Source organism: Rhipicephalus microplus, chromosome X (genome assembly GCF_043290135.1).
Source record: "Rhipicephalus microplus isolate Deutch F79 chromosome X, USDA_Rmic, whole genome shotgun sequence".
Classification (NCBI taxonomy): domain Eukaryota; kingdom Metazoa; phylum Arthropoda; class Arachnida; order Ixodida; family Ixodidae; genus Rhipicephalus; species Rhipicephalus microplus.
In genome coordinates this window covers 149,046,473-149,071,663 of record NC_134710.1, presented here as the reverse complement: position 1 = coordinate 149,071,663, position 25,191 = coordinate 149,046,473, and the positions used below count along the sequence as shown (strand labels likewise).

Here is a 25,191-nt window from a genome sequence, read left to right as displayed (position 1 = left end):
GGTGCTTCGCCACGCATGGAGCGCGCCGGGTGCGAAAACTTTCGCTTTCGTCATAGAAACTCCATGACGAATATAAGTATGCAACTTTTGTATTCATAAGTATAGGTGCGCCAAAAATTGGTATTCACTAAAACTTTTGAACTGCCCTCTAATAAAAATAAATAAATAACGCGTTTTCGTTAATTAGGCACAACAGAGCTAGATCAACTGCGGCAAAGTATTTCCGTTTCAACCTCATGACAGCCAGCCTGACTAAGAAATTTGTTGCGTAGGAGTAGTGCGCCGACTTCGATGAATGCTTCTTTAATGCGCAAATTTAATGGAGCACGCACGCAGCGATGTTCCATGTGAGAATGTTTATTACAAATCTGTATATTCGATGGATTGATATGTGGGGTTTAACGTCCCAAAACCATCTTGTGATTATGAGAGATGCCGTAGTGGAGGGCTCCGGAAATTTCGACCACCTGGGGTTCTTTAACGTGCAGCCAAATCTGAGCACACGGGCCTACAACATTTCCGCCTCCATTGAAAATGCAGCCGCCGCAGCCGGGAATCGAACCCGCGACCTGCGGGTCAGCAGCCGAGTACCTTAGCCACTAGACCACCGCGGCGGGGTGTATATTCGATGGAATCTGTGTTTATATACTGGGTGTATTTTTTTTAATTTTTGAAATTTCATGACAATTGTTTTCGCACAAACTCCGCGTCCACGCTGCAATACTTTGCCGCAGTCAGCATGACACTATCGCGAATAATTAATATTTTAAAATCAACTCTTTAATTATTGACCCGAGCACAAGTGTCTATTTTGCAAAGATTTAGTGCGTCCCAATAATGCAGTTGCGCGTAGCTTGCGATATTCATCACCGAACCTGACGGGTGAAAGCAAAGCCGATCACGCCCAGCGCGTAGGATGCGCGGCGAAAGAGCGGTATGATACGTGATAAAGAAGCATTCTTACATACGTCAGCACACAGCTTCGTGTTTGCGTATGATAGATGATGCATGTCCGTTTCATTCTTAAAAGTTATAAAGTGGTGCTATTATTATTTGACTGCAAGAAACGTCGCAGTGGCCACTCCATAGTTGTATGCTTCCCTGACAAAGAAAGGGTTGCTACTCCAGTTGTTCGGTACACAATTTGACAGTAAACACTGCGCAGAAAAGACAGGTAATGCACCCTCACAATTGAGGGGACAACCAGCTTTCCAGGAATACGCTCTGCCGCGGTGCGCGCCGCGTCATTTAATTTTTCCACATACTTTTTTACGATGATTATCTCTAGAACTACGTGCAACCTTTGTGATTTTTATAAAAGTATGTCATAAATGGGCAGGCACCACAATATTGTAATAAACACTCCTGCCCTCAAGTGAATCATTCAAAAGTTAATTAGAAAATAACCCACTAACGCTTCTGGGAACACTACCCATTTAATGACTATTCTTACACCACGGCTACTCGAATAACTTTCTGCAGTGACAATTATGCTGTTCGTTCTGTGTGTATAGCATGCACATTTTCACATATTAGTTTATAATAATCAGCAACAACTCTCGTACAAAAAATGTAATTTCAATTTTTCCTTTACCAGGGGTAAGTCCAAGGAAATTGAAATCGCATGCAAGAAAATCGGCGTTTGTACATGTCCCAGTGAAGTAGGTTGAGGCAAGTAATTATTGAATTATATGAGGGGCTCAGTGCAAGGAATGCACACAATAAAGGGTCGCCTGTTAATGTATTGGAGTAATGAAGGGACTGCCACTAAAGAAAACCTTCATGACCCTCCTCTCTGTTTAGGTTTTCTTTTCAAACTTTGGAGGGTATTTTTGTCTCCAGGGCAGCAGCTTGGATTCATTATGCCTATGCACCAGAGCTGAGCGATGCCTACAAACAAGAGCTGAGAAAGGAAACACTGTGCGATATCCCCTTCACACTAAAACCAAGGTCACGAGCACTTGGCATCCGCAGAAGACTCAAGCCAACTGCAGTGCCCACTGTGCCCATTTATGACCAGATATTGAGGAGTTTTGTATCAAAAGGTAGGCAAGTTTTTTTTCATTTCATAGCTAGGTATTGTGATTAGATGTAAATAGCAGAAAATATAAGATTCAGCTTCAATTGCTGGGCTCTACATGGGGCCTCAACCATTTCGAGGTATGTTTTTAACTGTTGTTTGGTTGAGAATGTCCAAATGTGGCATGATCTTTTTGTAAGGTATGGCAGGTAATTTACCACCAAAGTGCAGTAGCGTATTAGTTTTTTTATACTTTTCCAGGACTCAGCTCATTATGTATAGCTTTCAAACAGCCATCTTTATCGGCAACAACAGACTGTGAGACTAAATAGGTGTATTGCACACTGCCTAACGTCCCTTTATTTATAGTATTTGCAGCTGTCCCTTCAGAGTAGTTCACAGAGTCCATAATAGCAGCGGCTGCTGCCTTGCAGAACTCTCTCCTGGCCATCAGTATGTTGCTGTTCATGTTACTAGGTTGAGATATCTCCATAAGGCAACAAATTATATTGTTAGATATTTATGCAAATATTGGTGCTTCGTGCAGATCAGCTGCTACCTACTGTTTATCCTGACCATCTGTACTACAAACCATAAGCTGCATTAGGTGAGTGCAGCTAAAATTGTTGTAGCAAATTCTATGTTACTAGGTTGAGATATCTCCATAATGCGACAAATTATATTGTTAGATATTTATGCAAATATTGTTGCCTCGTACAGGTCAGCTGCCACCTACTGTTCATGCTGACCATCTGTACTGCAAACCACTAGCTGCATTAGGTGAGTACAGCTAAAATTGTTGTAGCGAATTCCATGTTACTAGGTTAAGATATCTCCATAATGCAACAAGTTATATCGTTAGATATTTATGCAAATATTGGTGCTTCGTGCAGGTCAGCTGCTACCTACTGTTCATGCTGACCATCTGTACTACAAACCACAAGCTGCATTAGGTGAGTGCAGCTAAAATTGTTGTAGCGAATTCCATGTTACTAGGTTGAGATATCTCCATAATGCAACAAAATGTATCGTTAGATATTTATGCAAATATTGTTGTTTCGTGCAGGTCAGCTGCCACTTACTGTTCATGCTGACCATCTGTACTGCAAACCACTAGCTTCATTAGGTGAGTGCAGCTAAAATTGTTGTAGGGAATTCCATGTTACTAGGTTAAGATATCTCCATAAGGCAACAAATTATATTGTTAGATATTTATGCAAATATTGGTGCTTCGTGCAGATCAGCTGCTACCTACTGTTTATCCTGACCATCTGTACTACAAACCATAAGCTGCATTAGGTGAGTGCAGCTAAAATTGTTGTAGCAAATTCTATGTTACTAGGTTGAGATATCTCCATAATGCGACAAATTATATTGTTAGATATTTATGCAAATATTGTTGCCTCGTACAGGTCAGCTGCCACCTACTGTTCATGCTGACCATCTGTACTGCAAACCACTAGCTGCATTAGGTGAGTACAGCTAAAATTGTTGTAGCGAATTCCATGTTACTAGGTTAAGATATCTCCATAATGCAACAAGTTATATCGTTAGATATTTATGCAAATATTGGTGCTTCGTGCAGGTCAGCTGCTACCTACTGTTCATGCTGACCATCTGTACTACAAACCACAAGCTGCATTAGGTGAGTGCAGCTAAAATTGTTGTAGCGAATTCCATGTTACTAGGTTGAGATATCTCCATAATGCAACAAAATGTATCGTTAGATATTTATGCAAATATTGTTGTTTCGTGCAGGTCAGCTGCCACTTACTGTTCATGCTGACCATCTGTACTGCAAACCACTAGCTTCATTAGGTGAGTGCAGCTAAAATTGTTGTAGGGAATTCCATGTTACTAGGTTAAGATATCTCCATAAGGCAACAAATTATATTGTTAGATATTTATGCAAATATTGGTGCTTCGTGCAGATCAGCTGCTACCTACTGTTTATCCTGACCATCTGTACTACAAACCATAAGCTGCATTAGGTGAGTGCAGCTAAAATTGTTGTAGCAAATTCTATGTTACTAGGTTGAGATATCTCCATAATGCGACAAATTATATTGTTAGATATTTATGCAAATATTGTTGCCTCGTACAGGTCAGCTGCCACCTACTGTTCATGCTGACCATCTGTACTGCAAACCACTAGCTGCATTAGGTGAGTACAGCTAAAATTGTTGTAGCGAATTCCATGTTACTAGGTTAAGATATCTCCATAATGCAACAAGTTATATCGTTAGATATTTATGCAAATATTGGTGCTTCGTGCAGGTCAGCTGCTACCTACTGTTCATGCTGACCATCTGTACTACAAACCACAAGCTGCATTAGGTGAGTGCAGCTAAAATTGTTGTAGCGAATTCCATGTTACTAGGTTGAGATATCTCCATAATGCAACAAAATGTATCGTTAGATATTTATGCAAATATTGTTGTTTCGTGCAGGTCAGCTGCCACTTACTGTTCATGCTGACCATCTGTACTGCAAACCACTAGCTTCATTAGGTGAGTGCAGCTAAAATTGTTGTAGGGAATTCCATGTTACTAGGTTAAGATATCTCCATAATGCAACAAGTTATATCGTTAGATATTTATGCAAATATTGGTGGTTCGTGCAGGTCAGCTGCCACCTACTGTTTATGCTGACTATCTCTACTGTAAATGACAAGCTGCATTAGGTGAGTGCAGCTAAAATTGTTGTACCGAATTCCTTGTTACTAGATTGAGATATCTCCATGATGAAACAAATTATATCATTAGTTATTTATGCAAATATTGTTGCTTTCTGCAGGTCAGCTGCCGCCTATTGTTTATGCTGACCATCTGTACTGCAAACCACGAGCTATATTAGGTGAGTGCAGCTAAAATTGTTGTAGCAAATTCAGTCCCCATTGCTTGGTTTTATCTGAGTGAATAGTAATAGTTCCACCAGGGCTAAAAGATGTTTACATTGATCAATGCAATCCATTAGAAATTTGTTCGAAATAATGCTTTGATGCTCTGTAATACATTTGGTGCATCCCCTTTACACTGCTACAGCCTTTTTATGGCTCTTTTTATAAATGAAAAAACCAGCTAGATATGCACCCTTATGCTGGGTTTTTCATTTCTTCAAGTATGTACCTACAAGCCCAGCTATAGATTCTCTTTTATAGTTTTCTTACTGAAAGTAGGTTTCTCGCAACAGCTGTGTCGATCCCACGGTGGTTTTAAAAAATTCATAACACCACCTCTCATTCTTGCCAGTTCAAGGAACACCAAAAGGATTTGGGTCCAGTACACAGAACAGGACACCTAGCTTCTTCAAATCAATGCTCTAAGCTGTTCTCACCTCTGTTCACTGAAGATACTTGATTTCTTATGATGCATTCACTGCTGCAAAATTTATTCTTCGATTTCATTCCTTTCATTTAGCATCACCTGAATTGCCATACTTCCCTGCAACAACAAAAATCGGTGGAGTGCCTGATGGTATGCTCGATAAATTTTATATCTTAATACACTGCAGTGCATGGGCTAGCAGTGTTTTGTGTACATTCTGTGAACAAGAAAATGTTGTTCATTTCTTTAGTGGACACATCAATGCTACTTGTGTCATCAGAATCTCCAGTTTATTGCAGACTTCAAGACTTATTGAATACACCACAGTCATCTCTGCTCATACATAGTAAGTTTGCTCAGACAATTATTAAGATGTTTCGTAACAATTACTCAACTTGTACTCTTTGTAGGTACACCTCGAGCCCGAACCAGAGCTCGAGTGTCTACACCACACTCCTTCACATCTCGGATTGAGGGTGCTGCTTCCATAGATGGTAAGATTGATTGCTTACTTTAATGAAGCAGTGTATTTTTTTTTGCTACAGCAGACATAGATTCAATGTAACTGTGTCCTTTTTCAAAAATCCGAGACTTCCTAGAATTCTCTCCAGAGCCGTCAACATTAGGGCATGAGACTAGTAAGTTGACACTTTCCCAGTACGGAGCACGACACATTTGCTCCTAGTTTTAAACACAAGTATAATGACGTACTCTATTCTTTTGCGGTGCCCCTCGAAATGACTCCAGGAACATCACGAGGGCTCTCATCCCTGGGGAACAGGAGCCATTGTCAACAGCACAAACTACTCGTAGTAGTTTTCAGCCCTCATTTTAAAGCAAAGTTTTTAGTTAGCCAATTACATAGTAATGCCAGTAAGCATGCTTTATTTCTTCAAAACAAGAGGGAAATATTTTCATATACATCTGTATATATATGTATGTATATATATATATATATATATATATATATATATATATATATATATATATATATATATATATATATATATATATATATATATATATATATATATATATATATATATATATATATATATATATATATATATATATATATTATATTATGGCACCACAGCTGGTTCGACACAGCTCATTACTTAAAATGAATCCTTTAACTAAAGAAATGCACATTTATTTCATGAATGTTACTAACTGCCATGGCCCGCAAGGTGTGCACCTACTTTGGCCAATCATATACAGTGACTGTGTCACACATTCGTTTTCTGTTTGTTTGTTTGCATTTTCGTTTCTACCATACTTAGCAAACCATTTAACTAATGTCAAAGCCTCTCGCATAGCTTAAACTATAGTGGCGTGGCCTTTTGATTTTCCAGGAACTCCACGTCCAAGGATGAGGACCAAGAAGGTGCTGACTCCATATTCTAAGAAGAGGCTTCAGCGCTTCTGTGACAAGAATTCCCCCCTCCGTCAAATAGATACAAGACTGCAAAAGCCCAAGAAACCAACTCGCTCACAGCTGCTTTTTGAAGCGGGCAGGTACCTAAGCAAGGTCTTTGTGGAAATTCTAAAAGTGCAAATGCATCTGCAACCACTGAAGGAACATGGGAGATGACCGGTGCAATTTAGACAGTTTGCTCTCAGTCTGTACTTTACAAGCCCTAAGGCATATAAATATCTATCACAGGTGCTAAGCCTTCCCACTGCAAAGACCTTAAGAACGTGGCTGTTTGCCATAAATATAAAGAGCGGCATAGTGCCTGAGGTTCTTGAGTTAGTCAAAGGAAAGGTGAAAAATTGAGAGATTCAAGACAGAGCTTGCTGGCTAATTTTTGATGAAATGTCGTTAAAAAGAAACCTGCATTATTACGCCAAGGGAGACTTCATTCATGGATATGTTGATAATGCCAGAGAAAGAACAAATGGCGTAGCAAACACTGCAGTACTTGTGTTAGTTTCTGGGATAGCAAAGAAATGGATACAGCCTGTTGCATTCTTGACATGAAATGGAACAGTTCGCTCAGGACCACTCTTAGTGTTATTGAAAAAGCTAATCACTGAGCTGAAGGCATGTGGCCTCTGCGTCAAAGCACTGGTTTGCGACCAGGGTAGCAGCAAGTGCGTTATCGCAAGGACCCTAAGTGTGAGTCCAAAAAGGTCTTTTTTTATCACCGATAAAAAGATTTACTTCAATTTTGACGTCGCCCACCTTTTGAAATGTACGAGGAACAATCTCAATCTTTGCATTGGGGATAAAGTTGCTTTCTGGGGGCACATTAAGACTTTGTATGAGTCAACACATCACCTAAAACTTAAATACCTACCCAAGCTCACTGACAAGCACATCCACGAAAGTGCATTTGGTAACATGAAAGTAAAGTGGGCTTCTCAGGCGCTCAGCAACAGTGTTTATCTAGCGATAGAAGCATTCATAGCAGTTAATGTGCTTCCGCCTCAAGCCATAAGCACGGCTGAGTTTGTTGAGCAAATGAATCACTTGTTTGATTCATTAAACAGTTCTTGTGTCAATATAATGGAGAGAAAAATGAGATGTGCAATCAGTTACTCAACAGACCACATTGAAATCTTGAATTCTTGCATTGCTTGAATTAAGTCTTGAAAATTTCAAGCACCTAGGCAACCGAGAACTATTCAGGGATGACAGGTGACTATAAAAGCAATTTGTAGGTTGTGGGAAGACCTACAAGAGCCCTATAACTTTAAATTTTTGCTCATTCGCCGTCTGAATTGCCGTTCCGTTCCTTAGAGAACTTGTTTGGGATCATTCGGCAGCAAAATGGCTGTAATCAAAATCTAAACACTTTTCAGTGTACTGCCGGCCTCAGACATATTATTGTCGGTAAGCTATTTGAGCTGTCTGATGGCAGCAACTGTGAAGCAGAGAAGGCTGTTCTTCTAACTGAGCTGAAGAACTTAAGACTTGATCAGGGAGGTGCTGCAGTGGCAGACGCTTCTAGCTCAAAAGTTTCAGACATTGAAGGCACTGAAGAGCCAGCAGATATACTAGAATCAAGCATAGTTTGTTATATATCAGGATAACAATTGCAAGCATTTCTGAAAAAGGCACCATGCTCGCACTGCAGGGACCTTTTGAAAGACAAAAGCCAAGATCTGTCTTTGCCAAGCCAAATCTACATGATGTTCAAAGCAGTGGAGGTGCAGGGGAAGACTCTAGGAAATTTGACAGTGCCTACAAAAGCAGCTTTCGATTTTGTCAGAAAACTAGAGAAGGCATTTTATGTTCAGATAGGTATTGTAGTGCACTTGAAAGGGGTGTCAGAAAAATTGCTATGGATGATGATGGAGGTGACCAATGGCCCATATTGCAGTGATCACTGTCAAAAATCGGTTCTGTAAATGTTTGTACTTATTAGGATTCTCTGGTATTTGAAATTTAAAAACAGAGAAATAACCCAAGCAAAGGCTTGGAAGTCTGCTAGAAAAAAAAAAAGCTGCCGAAATTCATGTAACAACTTGAGGCCTCTCTGTCTACTCACGTACATTTATTTCACGATTGTTTTGAGCATAAATAATAAGCAATTCAAGGAACTCATGACTTGTGATTGTGATTATGAAGTGGTTTTTGTGAATCCATGTTGTGAATGAAGTGGTTACTTGATAAGCAGGAACGCACAGAACGACTAGATCATACCTATTAGTTTTGGGGCATTTGCCATCTGACAAGTGGGCTCCGTAACCAAGCATGGTGGGAATGATCCCAGCCCATTTGTCCACGGTCAAGATGCAAGCTGCAACATATTTCGTGCTACGAGTCAATAATTGCCTCTTATGAACACAACTTAGCCGATTGCTTCTGCAGAAAGAAACTTGAGTTAGGATAATTCTACAGGCATTTCAGGGTGCATTTATTAGGTTTGCTAACATGTTTAACAGTTGTTGCATTTTTAGAACCCTACCTTATTCGTTTTTAGATGACCGCTTGCCGAAATTGCGTGCCGATACCGTCAAAAGGCACACCATAAAGTGGGTACTCCGCAATAATATGGCCCACCTGAGGTTTTTTAATGCACACATTAGGTACACCCCAGAACGCCCGTCACGGCAGCCACATCGGTTTTTTCGCCTAGTTTTTTTTCTAGACTACACAGCAAGTGCGGCCGTCGTGTGTATACCCACATCCTCCTGCACCTTACTTACTATACAGAGGGTAGAAACATGTTGAGCAAAGAGCCACTAGTTTATCAGAAAAATCTGAATTTTGGTGGTTTCATAACGTTAAATCAAGAGTTAAACAGATCGCAACCTAATCGTATTCTTTCGGCAAATCTATCGGCCAGCTGGCGGCGTACGCTGCGACACCGGCTAAACTTGCACACCTGCTCCTCATTTTCAGCCATGTTCTCTGCTCTAAATTGTCCCTCTCCGGTTACTCAGCGTAATCCATGCTAACGAGGGACGGGGTTGGGGATACACAATAGGTATAAAAGACTTCCGTTGGGGGCTCAAGCTGCCTATTCAGACTCCGTGGAAGCCTCGGAGAGGGTAATGTTAACTCCCCCAAGATTGCCCGCTCCGAGGTGGTTTGAAGCAAAAACATGGGGCGAATTTTCGCCCAGCCACCGATTCGACGACACGCCGATGACAAGTCTACGGATGCGTTTTGCTGGGGTTTTCGGTCTCTCATCAGCCTAGGAAACTGGGATGGCAGCCCCTCAGGCCCTCCGCATTCTCCAAAGCGTCAAGAGTATCACGCCCCATTCTCTCACTTGGTTACCCGCTCACCTGGGGTCGATTGAGGACTCTACCTCTAACCCTAACGAAGGCGCACACTAGGCCGCGCAAGGACTCACTGACCGCGCCGCTTCCGCAGTCCCTCTGCCTCGCTGGGAACCCTTACTTACGCTCAACGAAATAACAAAGCACTTCTATCTGTCAAGAAGGGTATTCCACCTCCCACACCCTGCCTTGTGAAGGGCGCAGGCAGTCACCCTTAGACTATTGCAAGCCAGCGCGTATCCTAACCCTGCGGTTCTTCATGCCATGTACCCTGAACGGAACCCAAGTGCGGATTGCCCCGCCTGTGGACTGTTAGCAACATTCAACCATGTGTTGTGAGAATGTGAAGCCATCGGCTCCGCCCTCAGTGAGGACAGGTGGGCTGCGCTCTTACGCAGTTATGAACGTAACAATCAAGCCCTGGCCGTCCAGAGTGCCCGTGAACGGGCCGCCAAGCTCGGCTTGACGGTCCCAACGTGGGATTAGCCGGGTGGCGCGGGGTCTCCCCTGCGTCTTCGCCGGACAAAAATAAAGTTTTAATCAATCAATCAATCTCATCAAGTTACACTACAATGGCATGCTGTCTTTTGAGGCGTCGTCGTCGTCGGCCTAGTGTGACCATGAGGCCTGGCGACTTCGTCGGCCGATGGTTTGCGTCTGCCTCGTGTTTTCGCCGGGGTCATGTCAGGGTCGTGTCGTTCCAATGTAAACACGCCTTTAGCAAAGCGTTGGAAACACTTCCCGTTTCGTGCAAGCGTTGCATGCATGGCCAGCACAGCGTTATAAATGCTACGATCCGTAAAACTACTTATGTATGCCTTTTCCAGTAAAAAAATACACATACATATTTATTGACGTGTTGTTATGGTGCCTCCGCTAGACATGCGCAATAATTGCTTTTTAATTGTCAATCGCACAAGTATGAAGACTGACTCCTTGAGCAATATTGGTGGGCGCTGCGGATAGGGTCGGCCGTTTGGAGTACCGTTTGGTCACTTTGGTTTTATTTAGGGTACCGTTTAGGGTGGACAGACAAGGCAGGCAGACACAGACAGACAGACAGACAGACAGACAGACAGACAGACAGACACAGACAGACAGACAGACAGACACAGACAGACAGACAGACAGACAGACAGACAGATAGATAGACCGAAATTTTTGCGTCGAAGGTCCCCAAGAAAGATTTTTAAAAAACATTGTGTATATATAACGTGTTTATACAATCACACCACAACGAATCTCCTGTCACGTCTTTCTATTCACGAGTATTCCCGGATTTAACCTTTGAAGGAAGCTCCTTCATCATAATTCACTTTGTGGATACGCGTTTTTTTTATTTTCATTTATTACCGCAGGGCTCAGTGGAGACCCCGGCATAGGTTCCCTCTGCGACCCCATTCACCCTCCCTTGTGCTTATAATCCTGCGGTCACAACGAACTACGTGAAACGCATGAACGGGTGCTTAGGAGCACCGGTGTAAAACGTCGGCGCTATATCCATATAGAATGATAAATTGGAGCGCTTCTGTGTGAGCACAAGCTCAAACTACACGAACTGGTGAATGTAGTGGCGGTGCTTTCACGGAAGACGGCAATCTTCTTCAAAATCACCATGAGGACAACGAAAGCTGCTCGTGAGGCTCGCTTCGTTCACTGATCTCAACAGAAATTCGACAACATAACGTGGAACCACTTTTGTACACTCCATAATTAAGAATTCAGCAGTGGCTTAACGCTTGCAGTAGAAAAATCAACGCTGCTTCGCTCTAGTACCAATCCTGTATAAAAATACAATTGATCCGATTTTATCCGAGATAGCATGATGCGAGTATTCGGTAACCAGGAATCACAGTTAGCCTATAGCGAAACCATGACATTGCCATGGGGAGCCTGTGCCAAGTGAAGAAAAAGAACTGCTAAAGCGAACACGCCAGGTGGAGAATTAAGTGAAAAGGAAAAACAAGAAGAGAACGACGAAGATCAAGTGCGGTGAAATATTTAATTATTAGTTATCACTCCTCGTAGACGGATGAATTGAAAAACTTTGTTATAATCCCTCGGAACACGCTCTACATATATAACATTGCATATTTATTTAACCCCTAAGAGTGCATATTTACCCATATATGAAAAAACATTATTATAATCATTGTGATACCGCTATCGGGCCACATGGTGTACTGATTGATTGATATGTGGGGTTTAACGTCCCAAAACCACCATATGATTATGAGAGACGCCGTAGTGGAGGACTCCGGTAATTTCGACCACCTGGGGTTCTTTAACCTGCACCCAAATCTGAGCACACGGGCCTACAACATTTCTACCTCCATCAGAAATGCAGCCGCCGCAGCCAGGATTCGAACCCGCGACCTGCGGGTCAGCAGCCGAGTACCTTAGCCACTAGACCACCACGGCGGGGCTCACATGGTGTACTGGGTAGTCGAATGAGCACTGACGTCGTGATGTCCTAAAGGCATGTTGAGCTGCGATTGGACCACATGTGCGGAGCGCAAGACAAAAGAACGCTGGTACTGCGAGACCAGCGGACCAGAAACGAGACGGCGGCCATGCAGAAGCCATCACGAGACTTGCCTGTCAGTATCGAACGCGACGACTGGCACGTGGTCGCTGCTTCCGCAGATTTGGAAACCAGTTGCTGAGTCCTAGGGTGGGTTTGCTTTCGGCGACAGCGAAGAAGGGGCCCGTATGTGATGGGCCCCTTAAAGAACAAACCAGGCAACGCCGACAGGCAACCGTGCACGCCAGCTTCATTGCCGCCTCACGCCCTAGACCTTCTCTATTGGCCGGTACAAGACCCTCCACAACTTCGTGATCGAGGCCATGTCAGCTGATGGTGAGAGCGTTGACATTTTCCTTTATTCTCTTGACTCGTTGGACATGCGAATGACAACTCGTCACCATGGTCTATGGTTATGGTGCTCGAATTGTTACCCGGAGGTCTCGGAATCGAATCCCGGCGGCCGCAGCCGCCTTTCCGATGGAGGCGAAAATGTTCGGGGCCCGTGTGTTTAGGTTTAAGTGCACGTCAAAAAAAACCTCAGGGGGTTTAAATTTCCGAAGCAATTCACTACATCCCCTTTCATAAACATATCGTGATTTTGAAACCCCATCAATTTTCAACTCGCTGGCCTCGCTGGTGTTAGTGGCGACCACTACCACCAGCGAGGCCAGCGAGCCAGCGAGGCCAGCGAGCCAGCGAGGCCAGCGAGCCAGCGAGGCCAGCGAGCCAGCGAGGCCAGCGAGTCCCAACAGCGAGTCAGAGATCGGCGACAACTGCTTGCACGGCAAGCTCCAGTGCCAAACCCACTCAACAACAGGAAGCCGAGGGACACAAAGAGCCATCCAAGGTACCAGCACTGACGACGTCGTCGTCTTAAACACGCATGGTTCCATTCCTTTCTATCGATTAGGAAAATCATTGAAAAACGGGTGCAATACGAAAAACACGCGGAACAACTAACCAAATATCTATCTCACCAAATTGCACCTAAGGGCCTCCACCTAGCCTGCAACCCCTCAATGTCTACACTAAGTGAAGCAGAGAGGGGGAAGTGGAAAAAATATTACTGGAAGCGTCCTTGCAACTGACTCGGGTCATTGCGGACCATAGTGAGCGTAAGGCTGCCGAATACAGTGTCGCAGAGGCCACGCAGAAATTAGTATCTAATCTCGGATACCATGAGGCAAGAAAACTGGAAAGATATGAACTGAAAAAGAGAGGCGAAATTCCAATAGTAAAAGATAGAAAATTCTATCGGGACTGCAGAAGCTCCACTGCCCTGCAACAGGAAAATGGGAATGAGGCCTTACAGGAACGCCAGGGACCACGTGTACCACAACCTAACTTTGAGGAGAAAAATGTGAACTTGAAATTACAGTGTAATCCCAATCAAAACAGCCTTACTCTTGAATATGACGCTGACACTCCCGTGCCACGTGATAGCCAAGAGCAGCCAAATACTTATGATAAAAATGTCCTCAATCTGTCCAACACAACGCTCACACCCGCTCAGTTACAACTTTTGTTGAGAGGCTTAACCTTTTGTCCATCATCCGGTAGATTCAACGAATTTGAACTGTACCAAGACCTCGATAACTTTGCGCGTAATCTCCGCCTTCGTGAATACTTTCATGATCGCAAGGACTGTACGGACGAGAATAGACTGATTGGTGGTGGCAAATCATGGTGTCCAGGTGAGCAGAGGGACAAACACCTCGATATGTATATATCAGCAGTTCAAAAAGATATCATCACAGCGTATAAAAAAAATCGGCCATCTCGAAACAACATATCAAAGTCAGAACGAAGGGCACTCGATGAACTACGAAAAAACGCTGAAATTACCATCAAACCGGTTGTTAAAGGGGGCTGCATAGTAATTCTAAACACGTTGGACTACTTAAAGGAAGGGGAACGACCACTATCAGACACAAAATTCTACAAAGAACTCCGACGGACCCGACTCCCGAATTTGAAAGGGAGATAAAAGTAACCCAAAATAATCTCCGCCGGGACGAGAAAATTACCGGCAAAATGTTAAAAGCACTGTTACCGGTCGATTCTATTTGCTCCCCCAAATTCACAAGGCAGGCAATCCGGGACGTCCGATAGTATCCAGTACCAGCACATCAACTAAAATATATCAGAATTCATCAATTCCTTAATAAAAAACATCCCCCCAAATTTTCCCTATTACCTAAAGGACACAAACCACTTTATCTGCGAAACTTCAAGTCTCAACATCCCAGGCGGTAGTTTTCTGGTGACCATGGACGCCTGCTCACTGTACACCAACATACCTCACCATGACGGAATAGCGGCTATGGTCTCTGAATATGTAAAATCTGACTCATCAACTGGTGTAAGTGGCGAGGTACTGTTTACGCTTCTTGAACGTGTACTAAATTATAAACATTTTGAGTTCAATGGCAGGCATTTCCTTCAGGTCAGTGGCACTGCAATGGGCACGGAAATGGCCGTAAACTTCGCGAGCACCTTTAGAGCTTCACTTGAAATCCCACTCATTGAGGGACGCACCTTGAAACTTTTCTACTACAGAAGATACTTAGACGATATTTTTATGATATGGAACCACGATGAGGGAAGTATTTTCCGCTTCATAGAGGATTTTAACAAGTGCCACCAGTCAATTAAGTTCACGCACAGAATTTCCAAAACTAGCATTAACTTCTTGGACGTCACTGTCACGGTCAAAAATGACCGCTTGTCAACAAACCTCTACAAAAAGCCTACAGACCGTCAAATGTACCTACATTTCAACAGCAGCCACCCAAAGCATTGCAAAATGGGTATTCCATATTCTCAGCCCTACCGGTACCGACGAATATGCACCGATAAGCGGGAATTTGACAGACACGCTAAACACCTAAAGCATTCCTTATTGAAACAAAATTATCCGGAAGACATTATTGACGATGCCATACTACGTGCTCGCAACGTGAACCGGGATTATATAATTAAGGGACCAAACAGAGTATCTAAAACGACTTCCCAAATAAACCTTGCACTAACTTACTCCTCATCAGCGCCATGAATCAACAACATATTTTCCCGCCATTTCAGCATAATCAGGCAAAGCAAACGACTAACTTGCATTTTCGCGAAGCCGCCTCACGTGGTGTACCGCATGGATAAAAACCTGAAGGACATTCTTGTCAGAGCAAAAACGAACCCCCAAAATTCAATCACGATGCCATCCCTGCGGAAAAGCTCGATGAAGGTATGCCCACAGATGGTCACAAGACGTGAATCCAAAGCGAACTTTTCGGATTTCAAATTCTGCATAACTGAAAGCCTTAATTTTGACTCCAGTAACGTAATATGCATGCTACATTGCAACATCTGCGGACAAGAATATATCGGCCAAACAGACACGCCATTTCGGCTGCGGTTCAATAATCAGCGGTACCACGCCACTTCACTGCCGAAGCTACCTTTATCTAGACATCTGCGCCTGCCAAACCACAGTTCTGAAAATATCAGCGTAACTCTTTTGCAGTCCGGTTTCTCAAACAGGCGCGAGCGCGAACAGAGTGAGGCATATTTTATTTTCAAATTTAGAACATTAGTAGCTAGCATCAACGAGGACCCTGGAAGACTCTCCTGCCTCCGAGAAGTAAGCCAGGAGGAAATTGGTGACAAGATTGATAGCTGGAGACCATGCTTGTTTTTTCTGACTGACTCGTACGTGTACACTGTCCTTTCTTGTATTTTTGTTTTTCCCCTTTTTTTCACGTGCACATACAGAATGTTTATGCTCGCCTACCACTTGATTGCCATTGAAGGGAAACGGACGAAGATGAAAGGTAAAAAGCCGACCGACCCATTAAGGGGAAACCCTTTCCTTACGCACGCGGTCGCGGACCCCTCCCGCCACCACGGCGACAATCTTGGGTGGCCCGACACACGTCGAGAACTGGCCAGCACGGGATAAGTACCGGATGTGGACGTACACCGACATTTGGTTTCGTGCTCTGTTTTTCCAGTGGTCTTTCCTTTCTTTTTTTTCTTTTCTTCTTTTTCTTTTTTCTCTTTTTCCTTTCTTTTTTTTAGTTCTCTTTCACTCTCGCAAGCATTTTTCAAGGCGAGAGGGACGCGGCAGCAACGAAGTTTGGAAGTTCATGTTAGTTAGAAGTGTGTCTTTCGTGTCCTTCTTGTCTCTGTGTCGTCGTTTTGTTCTCGCGCTATAACTATCGTTATCTTCATGTTAGTATAACTTTTCCCCTGATAAAGGGAGGACCCCTCCCGAAACTGCTGGAAAATAAATAATATTTATTCTTGTTGACAACGCTCCCGTTGTGCCATATCCCATACCTTCACGAAGACTAACTTACTCCCACTATATATATATATATATATATATATATATATATATATATATATATATATATATATATATATATATATATATATGAGATCTAACAGACAGTAATGCCAAGGAATGTACAGGAGAAGTTATTAGAACCGATGGAATGTATATAAGAAGCAAGAAAAGTGGATGAAAAAATAACCAGCCGTGAGCAGAAATCGAACTTACGACCTTCGAATAACGCGTTTGATGCTCTAACCACTGAGCTATCACAGCGGCCTTCCCTCCATCCACTTTTTTGGGTTTATATGTGAATTTAGAAGTAGGAGTGACAGTCAGCGCCATCTGGAAGCCAAGCGACGAGTGGGAAAACACTCTTTCATGCGCATATTTGGCGTCACGTAGCACGTGAACTTATTATAAGCGGGCAGAATTGATTAATAGTCCCTCGTATACAACCTAATGACACCAAGTCTGCCAGTACGAGACCCTCGTTTTTAATGAAATAAGGGAAAGAAGTGTGTACCTAAAAGCTGGTTTTTCTGTGTTTTAACACAATATTAATGAGATCTAACAGACAGTAATGCCAAGGAATGTACAGGGGAATATCTAACAGAAGATCTAACAGACTTTGGTCTCGATCAAAAGTGCAAGTGCGACCGGACTCTACCTAATCACATAAAACTTGGTCGCTGCGAATATGCGCTGAAACGCCTAAATACGCGCAAAAAACACGGTATGTTCTCATTTTTTTTCTTTCCAAGCTCTCTTCACTCGTCTGCCTAAAACGATAGCGTTCCGTGCAGCCGACTTTTCTCTTTACCTGAACATATTCAGAACTGTACGAAATATTTCACTGCGCAGCATAGTACGTGCATTTATGTTTCCAGCGTGAACACCAGCGTGAACAGGAGCAGTTTCGAACCACACAAATCTTCAGTGATTGGTTCACCAGTGATGAAGGAATGAACTCCGGATTTGCTCAGAGCATAGTGATCCATAATCAATTTCTCAGAACACGTGAACTTCGACGAGAACTGCCAGTGCATGCAACACGAGTTTACTTACGCACTACTGTGCCCCGTTCATGCCTGTTGGTTTTCTGTTTCGGGTATTCTGATGCGATTCGCTGGAATTTCACTACTGCCAGCACCTACTTCGCGTTCATTAACGTTTGTGGTATTTCATCACAACGCGGCAGAAACTACCAGCCTTCCGTGTGGGCGCAATCACAAACGTGAGACATCTCGCGCGAAGAGTAAGATAGTGAACGAGCGCGGCCTTAGCGGCCCCTGAAGTGAAACGGAGGAAATGTATACCTGCGAATCTTTCTGCCAGGCGAGAAACGAGGGCTAGTGTTTAAAGTGAACTTTACCAGCTGACATGTATCGTCGCTAAAGTTCTCGTTTCTCGCATTCAGAGTCACTGCATGAACATTGCTTAGCTTGTAACTTCCTAGCAATGCGAAGTCACCACCTTTTAAATACGCTGCCTACACGTATTGCTTGGTCGTTCTTGTCCTGGGTCAATCAGCGCCCTTCTATGAGGCTCGATGGTCGAGCCGAAACGCCGTACGTAATAACGCTTGATTATTATTTCCCGAAAAGCGACGCTGCTCCCAGTGCACACTTGACAACTGGCGAAAATATGCCGCTTGTCACAGCCAGGCAGTTTCATAGAAGTAGCGTGCCAGTGTCTGGCGTGGAAGAGCACTTTAGGCTTTCGTTATTTCTGGCCTTTTCTGGATTATTTCATAGAATACTTGGATAAGCGCTTTAGAGGCATCGGCACACCTTGAAGATGCTTTCTTCGCTTTTGCCACAGAACATTCCGTAATCTGCCACTCTTCCCACTGCCGAGAAGTTTACTGACGTCTACACTCGAACATTATCTCAACTTCAGCGTTGCAAGGGGAGCTAGCAGTATACACTGCAAAATGGAAGCGAGAGGAGCGAGAAACGCTGAGCATGTCTGCGATGTAAGCGGCTGCCCATTGCCCAGAGGTATTCTTCCCAAACGTGTACCATCTTCTAAAGATTACGGCAACTCTGCCGGTGAGCACAGCGGAAGCACAACGCTTTTTTTATCGCTAGGACGCCTAAAGTTGTACCTTAGAGCTAAAACAATACATGAAAGATTGTTTGGCATCGCTCTCTGAACATTCACCGTGAAATACAAGTCCATCCGGAACACATTCTCTGTTCTTTAACGGGAACTTAGTCGGCGTCAGCTGATAGTGTGTTTAATAGCGACCATAGAGGACAGCTCAATCAAGGATGAAAGTTAACTGATGGTATTTCTTGGATTGAGATGTTCTGAACAACAGTAAAAGCATAGTTGTTAATGGTCAATAGATGGGGTTTAACTTCTGATGGGCGACTTCAATACTAAGTACAGAAGAAGCAGTCTGGGGACCAAGCAGTAGGAGATTATGGCAACGGTACTAGAAATGCCAGAGGAGAGCTATTAGTGGAATTTGCAGAACGATAATTTACAGATCTTGAATACCTTCTACCGAAAACGACGGAACCTTAAGGGGACATGGAGGAGCCCTAACGGCGAAAGCAAGAACGAAATAAACTTTACATTGAGTGCACACCCAGGTCTCGTGCACGATGTGGATGTGCTTGGCAAGATACGATGCAGTGATCATAGTACGGTCAGTACGGTCTTGAATTCACCTAGACTTGAAGAAGAAATGACAGAAACTGATACGCAAGAAGCCAATAAATGAGCTAGCATTGAGAGGGAACTGAGTACAGGTATTCAGCATTTTTCTTCAGAACAGGTACTCGGCTCTTGTGGAGGAAACCACCCTTAGCGTTGACGCAATAACTGATAATCTGACGGGTATCATTACGGAGTGTGCAGTGGAAGTTGGAGGTACGGTACTTAAACAGGACACTGAGAAGCTGTCCCAGGAGACGAATGCAATCATTAAAAAGCGTCATAGCATGACAGCTTCAAATACAACAGACAAAATAAAATTGGCAGATGTTTCGAAGTTGATTGATAAGCGTAAGGTATCAGATGTAAGAAAGTATAACATGGAGAAAACTGAACATGCTCTGAAGAGTGGAGGAAGCGTCAAAGCAGCGAAGAGAATATTTGGCATAGGCAAAAACCAGATTTATGCACTAAGAGACAAGGACGGCAAAATAACCACTAATACGGATAGGATTGTAAAAATAGTGGAGGAGTTTTACAGAGTTCTGTACAGTAGCAGGGTCAACAACGACCTTGATTTAAGAACTAGTAGTAACCCAGATGCCGTCCCACCAGTAATGATAGAAGAAGACAGAAAAGCCTTGGAGGGAATGCAAAGAGGCAAAGCTGCTGCTGGTGATGATCAGATAACGTCAAATCTGCTAAAGGACCGAGGACAGTATATGTTAAAAAAACTAGCCACTCTGTTTACGAAGTGTCTCCGGACGGGAAGAGAACCAGAATCTTGAAAAATGCTGACATCATCTTAATACATAAGAAAGTAGATGACAAGAACTTGAAGAGTTACAGGCCGATCAGCTTGCTCTCTGTCGTATACAAGTTATTTACAAAGGTAATTGGCAACAGAACGAAAACATCATTAGAATTCGATCAACCAAAAGAACAAGCATGATTTCGGACAGGCTATACTCAACAATCGACCACACTCATACTATCAATCAGCGAACACAGAAATGCTCAGAATACAGCCAACCACTGCATATAACTTTCATAGATTACGAGAAGGCATTTGAATCAGTAGAATTATCAGCAGTCATGCGCACACTGTGGAATCAGGGCGTGGACGAAGCATATATGAGCCTCTTGGAAGAAATCTACAGGGGATCAACTGCCATCACAGTGTTCCATAAAAAAAGCGATAAAATACCAATTAAGAAAGGCGTATATGGCAGGGGGATAGAATCTTTCCACTCCTATTTACCGCGTGCTTACAGGAGGTTTTCAGAGGCCTAGAATGGGAACAGTTAGGGATAAGAGTTAATGGAGAGTACCTTAGCAACCTGCGCTTCGCGGATGACGTTGCATAGCTGAGTAACTCAGGGGACGAATTGCAACTCATGATTACGGAGTTAGAGAAAGAGAGCAGAAAGGTAGGTTTTAATTGTAGTCTGCAGAAAACAAAAGTAATGTACAACAACCTTGGAAGAGAAGAGCGCTTCTAGATAGGTAATAGTCTACCTGAAGTTGTAAAAGACTACGTCTACTTAGGACAGCTAATAACCAGGGAGCCAAACCACGAGATTAAAGTAACTAGAATATAGGAATGGGGTGGGGCACATTTGGCAAGAACTCTCAATCCATGACTGGTAGATTGCCATTATCCCTCAAGAGGAAGGTATATAACATCTGCATCTTGCCGGCACTTAGCTATGGAACAGAAACCTCGAGACTTACAAAGAGGCCTGGTTCAGCTTAAATTGAGGACGACGCAGTGAGCAATGGAAATGAAAATGATAGGTGTAACTTTAGGAGACAAGAAGATAGCAGAGTGGATCAAGGAGCAAACCGGGGTTAAGGACACCATAGTTGAAATCAAGAAGAGGAGATGGACATGGGATGGGCATGTAGCACATTGGCAGGATAACCGCTGATAATTAAAAGTAACTGTCTGGATTCCCAGAGAACTTGAGCATTTATCTCGTCGTCGAGCCAACTTAAAACACTCGTGGCCGAGATTGCTTCCAAAAAATCTCACAAACTTTTAAGCCGTGAGAAACACACCGACACGTTTTTCTGTGTGCAGACTTTATACATTGTAAAAGTGCCCAGCAATGATATTGTGACAGCAGCAGCGTTTAGTCTCTAAATCATGTCAGCGCGAAGCGACGACATGATTGTCTAAAAAGTCCGAGGACGGGGCACCACTTGTCGAAGGAGGCGAAGGACGGGGCACCATTCAGCGAGAGCTTTACGGCGTCAGGAGATGGAGGTTGAGCCGGTCGGCCGGAGCTGGGCTCTCGTCGGAGACAAGTGGCTTTGAAAGAGGAAAAAGGAAGAAAAAAGCACAGTCCCGTTACTGCCTCTCTTAATTGAGGGCACCTCCACAGTTATGCGCAGGGAAGGGGGGAATGGGAATTAAAGTGACAGAAGAGAAGAGGTAAGAGTAGGGTAGTGAAAAGCATTCGCATCGCATCACATAGCGTGCGTTCGAAACCGCTGCGATGATCCGCAACCATCAGGAAAAGCCGCCCAGAAGGCCGGGGAAATGAATCACCGAAAAAGAAGACGATGAGTCTAAGAGGCGCATCAAACGATGGGGGAACACACTCGCGTGACCACAAAACGCAAACACGAGAGAGGAGGAAAAAAAAGCCGAATGATTCCGGTTCAAAGAGAAGGGAAAAAAAACAGTTGAACGCACTGGTGGGAGATACGCGCGTGGGCACGTAGCTCATGGACGAAAGAGAAAAAAAAACACACATTGTTCCAGTTCAACGAGAAGGGGAAAAAAACTGTTGAACTTACAGATTGGAGAAATAATCCAGTGGGGGCACAGAAAATTAGCAAGCAAGGGCGCATAGCCCTAACACGAGAGAGAAGGGAGAAAAAAAAGTTCAGTTAAGCCAAACAAAAGGAGGAAAAAAAAGAAAAGGAAAAAAAGCAAATAATGTTTAGCTGAACACACAGATGAGAGTTCCGAGGAACTCGATGTGTCAATCCCGTCGCCCTAGTTCGCCGGAACGATAGCTTCATGCGCAGCGATAGCCGCCACACACAGGCCACGAACTGGAGAATCAGGGGGCATGAACAACGCCACTGCGCGGATAGTCCCAACAAGTGCAGAGATCACCGCGTCCCTCGGGTCTGCCTCGGAGTTGAGGCAATCCAGAGGAGGGGGCGAAGGGGCACTCGAGCTTGCAGCAGGCGCACTGGTAGGAGGGCGAGGAGCGGGCACCGACGCCAATCGACGACTGGAGGCGACAGCGTCCCGAAAGGAGAGGTTCTGGACGACTTACGCGCTGCCTTGCTTGTCGATGGTGTTGACAGTGGTTCTGGCTTTCTCCAGCGCTTGGCGGCACGTCACGGGGCCATCTGAAGAGGCTACGATGACGGTGGCATTGCGCTGAGTTTGCCAGTAAGGGCAGCGCGCTTCATTAGCCGGATGTGTGCCACTGCAGTTAATGCAGCGAAAGCGCTCCGCAGGGCAGGGCGCTTTGGCGTGGCTTCTGCCGCAGCGGAGGCAACGTTGGTCCCGCAAACAGGTCGCGGTGGCGTGGCCGAACGGCCGCAGCAGGCGCACTGAAGGGGACGCGGCATTCGAGGGCAGACCGGCCTCTGTAGCTTGAAAAGGGCCACAACCGGCGGGACCGTGGTGCCATGAAATGTGATCGTGAGGCACCTGCCTCGTCGGACGCAAGAGATGACCGGGACAGCTGAATCGAGGCTGGCCACGATTTCCTCCAAGTCAAGGGTTCCGTCGACGCCATAGATGGTGCCCACGCAACTGTTTACCACGACGAGCTTCCCCCTGACGTGGGTGTCGCAGATCCGGCTGACCTGGAGCAGGGGTGTGGGATCCGCGAGGGGCTGGATGTCCACAGCGACGACGTTGCGCCAAAAATTGACGTGGACGCGTCGAGTGGCCCAGAAGCCGGAGAGGAAAGCCCCGATGAATTCGCGGGTCGTGGCGAGGTAGTTGCTTTCTTGCCAACTGGGCGGTAAAGGATGGTGCCGCCGTGCTCTCCCACTGCTGCAGGAGGAGCCGGGGCTTCGTGACGGGCTCAGGAGCTGGGTCGGCGTCCAGTTGAGCTGGGTGGCGAGTTGGTGAGTTGAAGCGGAAGCTGGGGGCGCCAGTTTCCTTTCATGTCGTGTCCTGACTATGTGGTGACGACGACAGTGGTGTCTGGAGTTCCCATGAGGAACTAGAGGCGGACGATTCATCCGTCTCCGAGGGTTCCGCCCGAGTTGGCGCGCCCTCAAAGGAGCGTTCTTCCTCGTGCGCGCCCGAAGGCAAGCTTTGCGATGTTGCTGCTGACGGCCATGCTCGTCGGTCGCGAAGCGTCGCTGTTGAAGATGCATCCTGAAGCTTTTGCTGCTTCGGGTGGAAGTCAGCCTTCAGGCTTTGGTTGGCCCGAGCCCGGTACCGAAGTACAGGCGGGCCCATGACTAGGGGTAGCCCTCAGAAGGGCTGAGTACCCAAAGGCGTGAAGCGGGCGTCGAAAAATAACGCACGAGAGGAGCGAAAAAAAAAAGCGACCTTCCCGGAGAAAAACTCGCACAAAAAGCCCTCTCGTCGGAGATCGCGGGGGCACAACCGGTCGGCGCAGAATCCAGCGAGCGAGCACAAAGAGGCAGCCACAACGCCATCGCAGATCATCAGGCGGAAGTACACACAAAAAGCACGGCACAGCTGGTACGGTGTGTTGACCTTGAACTAGAGGGCAAAGTAGATTCCTCCGGTTTGACTCGTCGAGGAGGCCTTGTCACCGGAAAGTTCGTGGTGCGAAGGGAAAGAACACTCGAAAGGCACTCTGGTTACTCCGGCAATCGGTGTGCCTTATCAGTTGCATTCCGATGACTCCAACAATGTACACAAGAACGGTATTTCTAGACAGCCTAGACAGCAAAACCGGCCTTTGCAGGTAATGCGTTGGCCTAGCAGGTTCAGAAGGCTTGAGGCGAGCCGACGGACCTAAAGCATTCGCTGCGCTGTCGTTTACTGGACCCTCAGGAAGCGCGCCATTGTCAAATGTCCTTCCACGCGTCCAAGCGGGGCTAAGAAACGCGGGCCGATCACAAAAGCTACTATCCCTCGGCCTTATGATGACGTATTTTGCGTACATTTTAATGCAACTCGTGACACGAGCTTTATGGGGGCGTAAATTATAAGCTAAAAAACGATCAAGATGCATTTTCTGCATCGAGTAATTACAAGAATGGATTTGAACCGCACGGTCATTCCCGGACATGAATGAGCTAAGTATTTCATTCTTAGGAAATAAGAAGAATGGAATTTCAGCAAGCCCTAAATCAGCGAAATGGAATCGCAACATAATGAAGGTTCCCATTCGGCAACGCTGTCATATATGGGTTCCTTCTGTGACCTCATTCGTTTTCCCCTGTGCCAATGATCCCGTCGTAACAACGAACGAAACGAAACGCATGAACGGAGGCTAAGGAGCGGCGTTGTATATTGTCAGCGGGACTCGCTCGCTGGATTTCGTGCCGACCAATTGTGCCCCGGCGATCTCCGATGACAGCGCAGCTCTGGCCGAGCGGTTTGCCTCACGCTATCTCCTGACGC

The 25,191-nt window shown here is 44.9% G+C and overlaps 2 protein-coding genes across 4 annotated transcripts; both read left to right on the top strand.

Moving 5' to 3' along the window:
• Positions 1–3,951: 3,951 nt before the first annotated feature.
• Positions 3,952–6,941, top strand: LOC142775817 (uncharacterized). 3 transcript variants are annotated; one of them, XM_075877971.1, is made up of 6 exons: positions 3,952–4,184; positions 4,298–4,876; positions 5,440–5,496; positions 5,597–5,692; positions 5,757–5,840; positions 6,702–6,941. In XM_075877971.1, the coding sequence occupies exons 2-6, from the start codon at positions 4,792–4,794 to the stop codon at positions 6,938–6,940; spliced, it is 561 nt and encodes a 186-aa protein (XP_075734086.1). In that variant the 5' UTR covers positions 3,952–4,184; positions 4,298–4,791; the 3' UTR covers position 6,941. The 3 variants fall into 3 exon arrangements, with proteins under 3 accessions (XP_075734086.1, XP_075734087.1, XP_075734085.1); XM_075877972.1 differs by having other exon boundaries at positions 3,952–4,530; positions 4,644–4,876; XM_075877970.1 differs by having other exon boundaries at positions 3,952–4,876.
• Positions 6,942–7,693: 752 nt separating this feature from the next.
• LOC142775116 (uncharacterized) lies at positions 7,694–8,958 on the top strand. The gene is made up of 2 exons (XM_075876460.1): positions 7,694–7,922; positions 8,078–8,958. Exons 1-2 carry the CDS (start codon positions 7,694–7,696, stop codon positions 8,383–8,385), a joined length of 537 nt encoding a protein of 178 aa, XP_075732575.1. The 3' UTR covers positions 8,386–8,958.
• Positions 8,959–25,191: the final 16,233 nt, after the last annotated feature.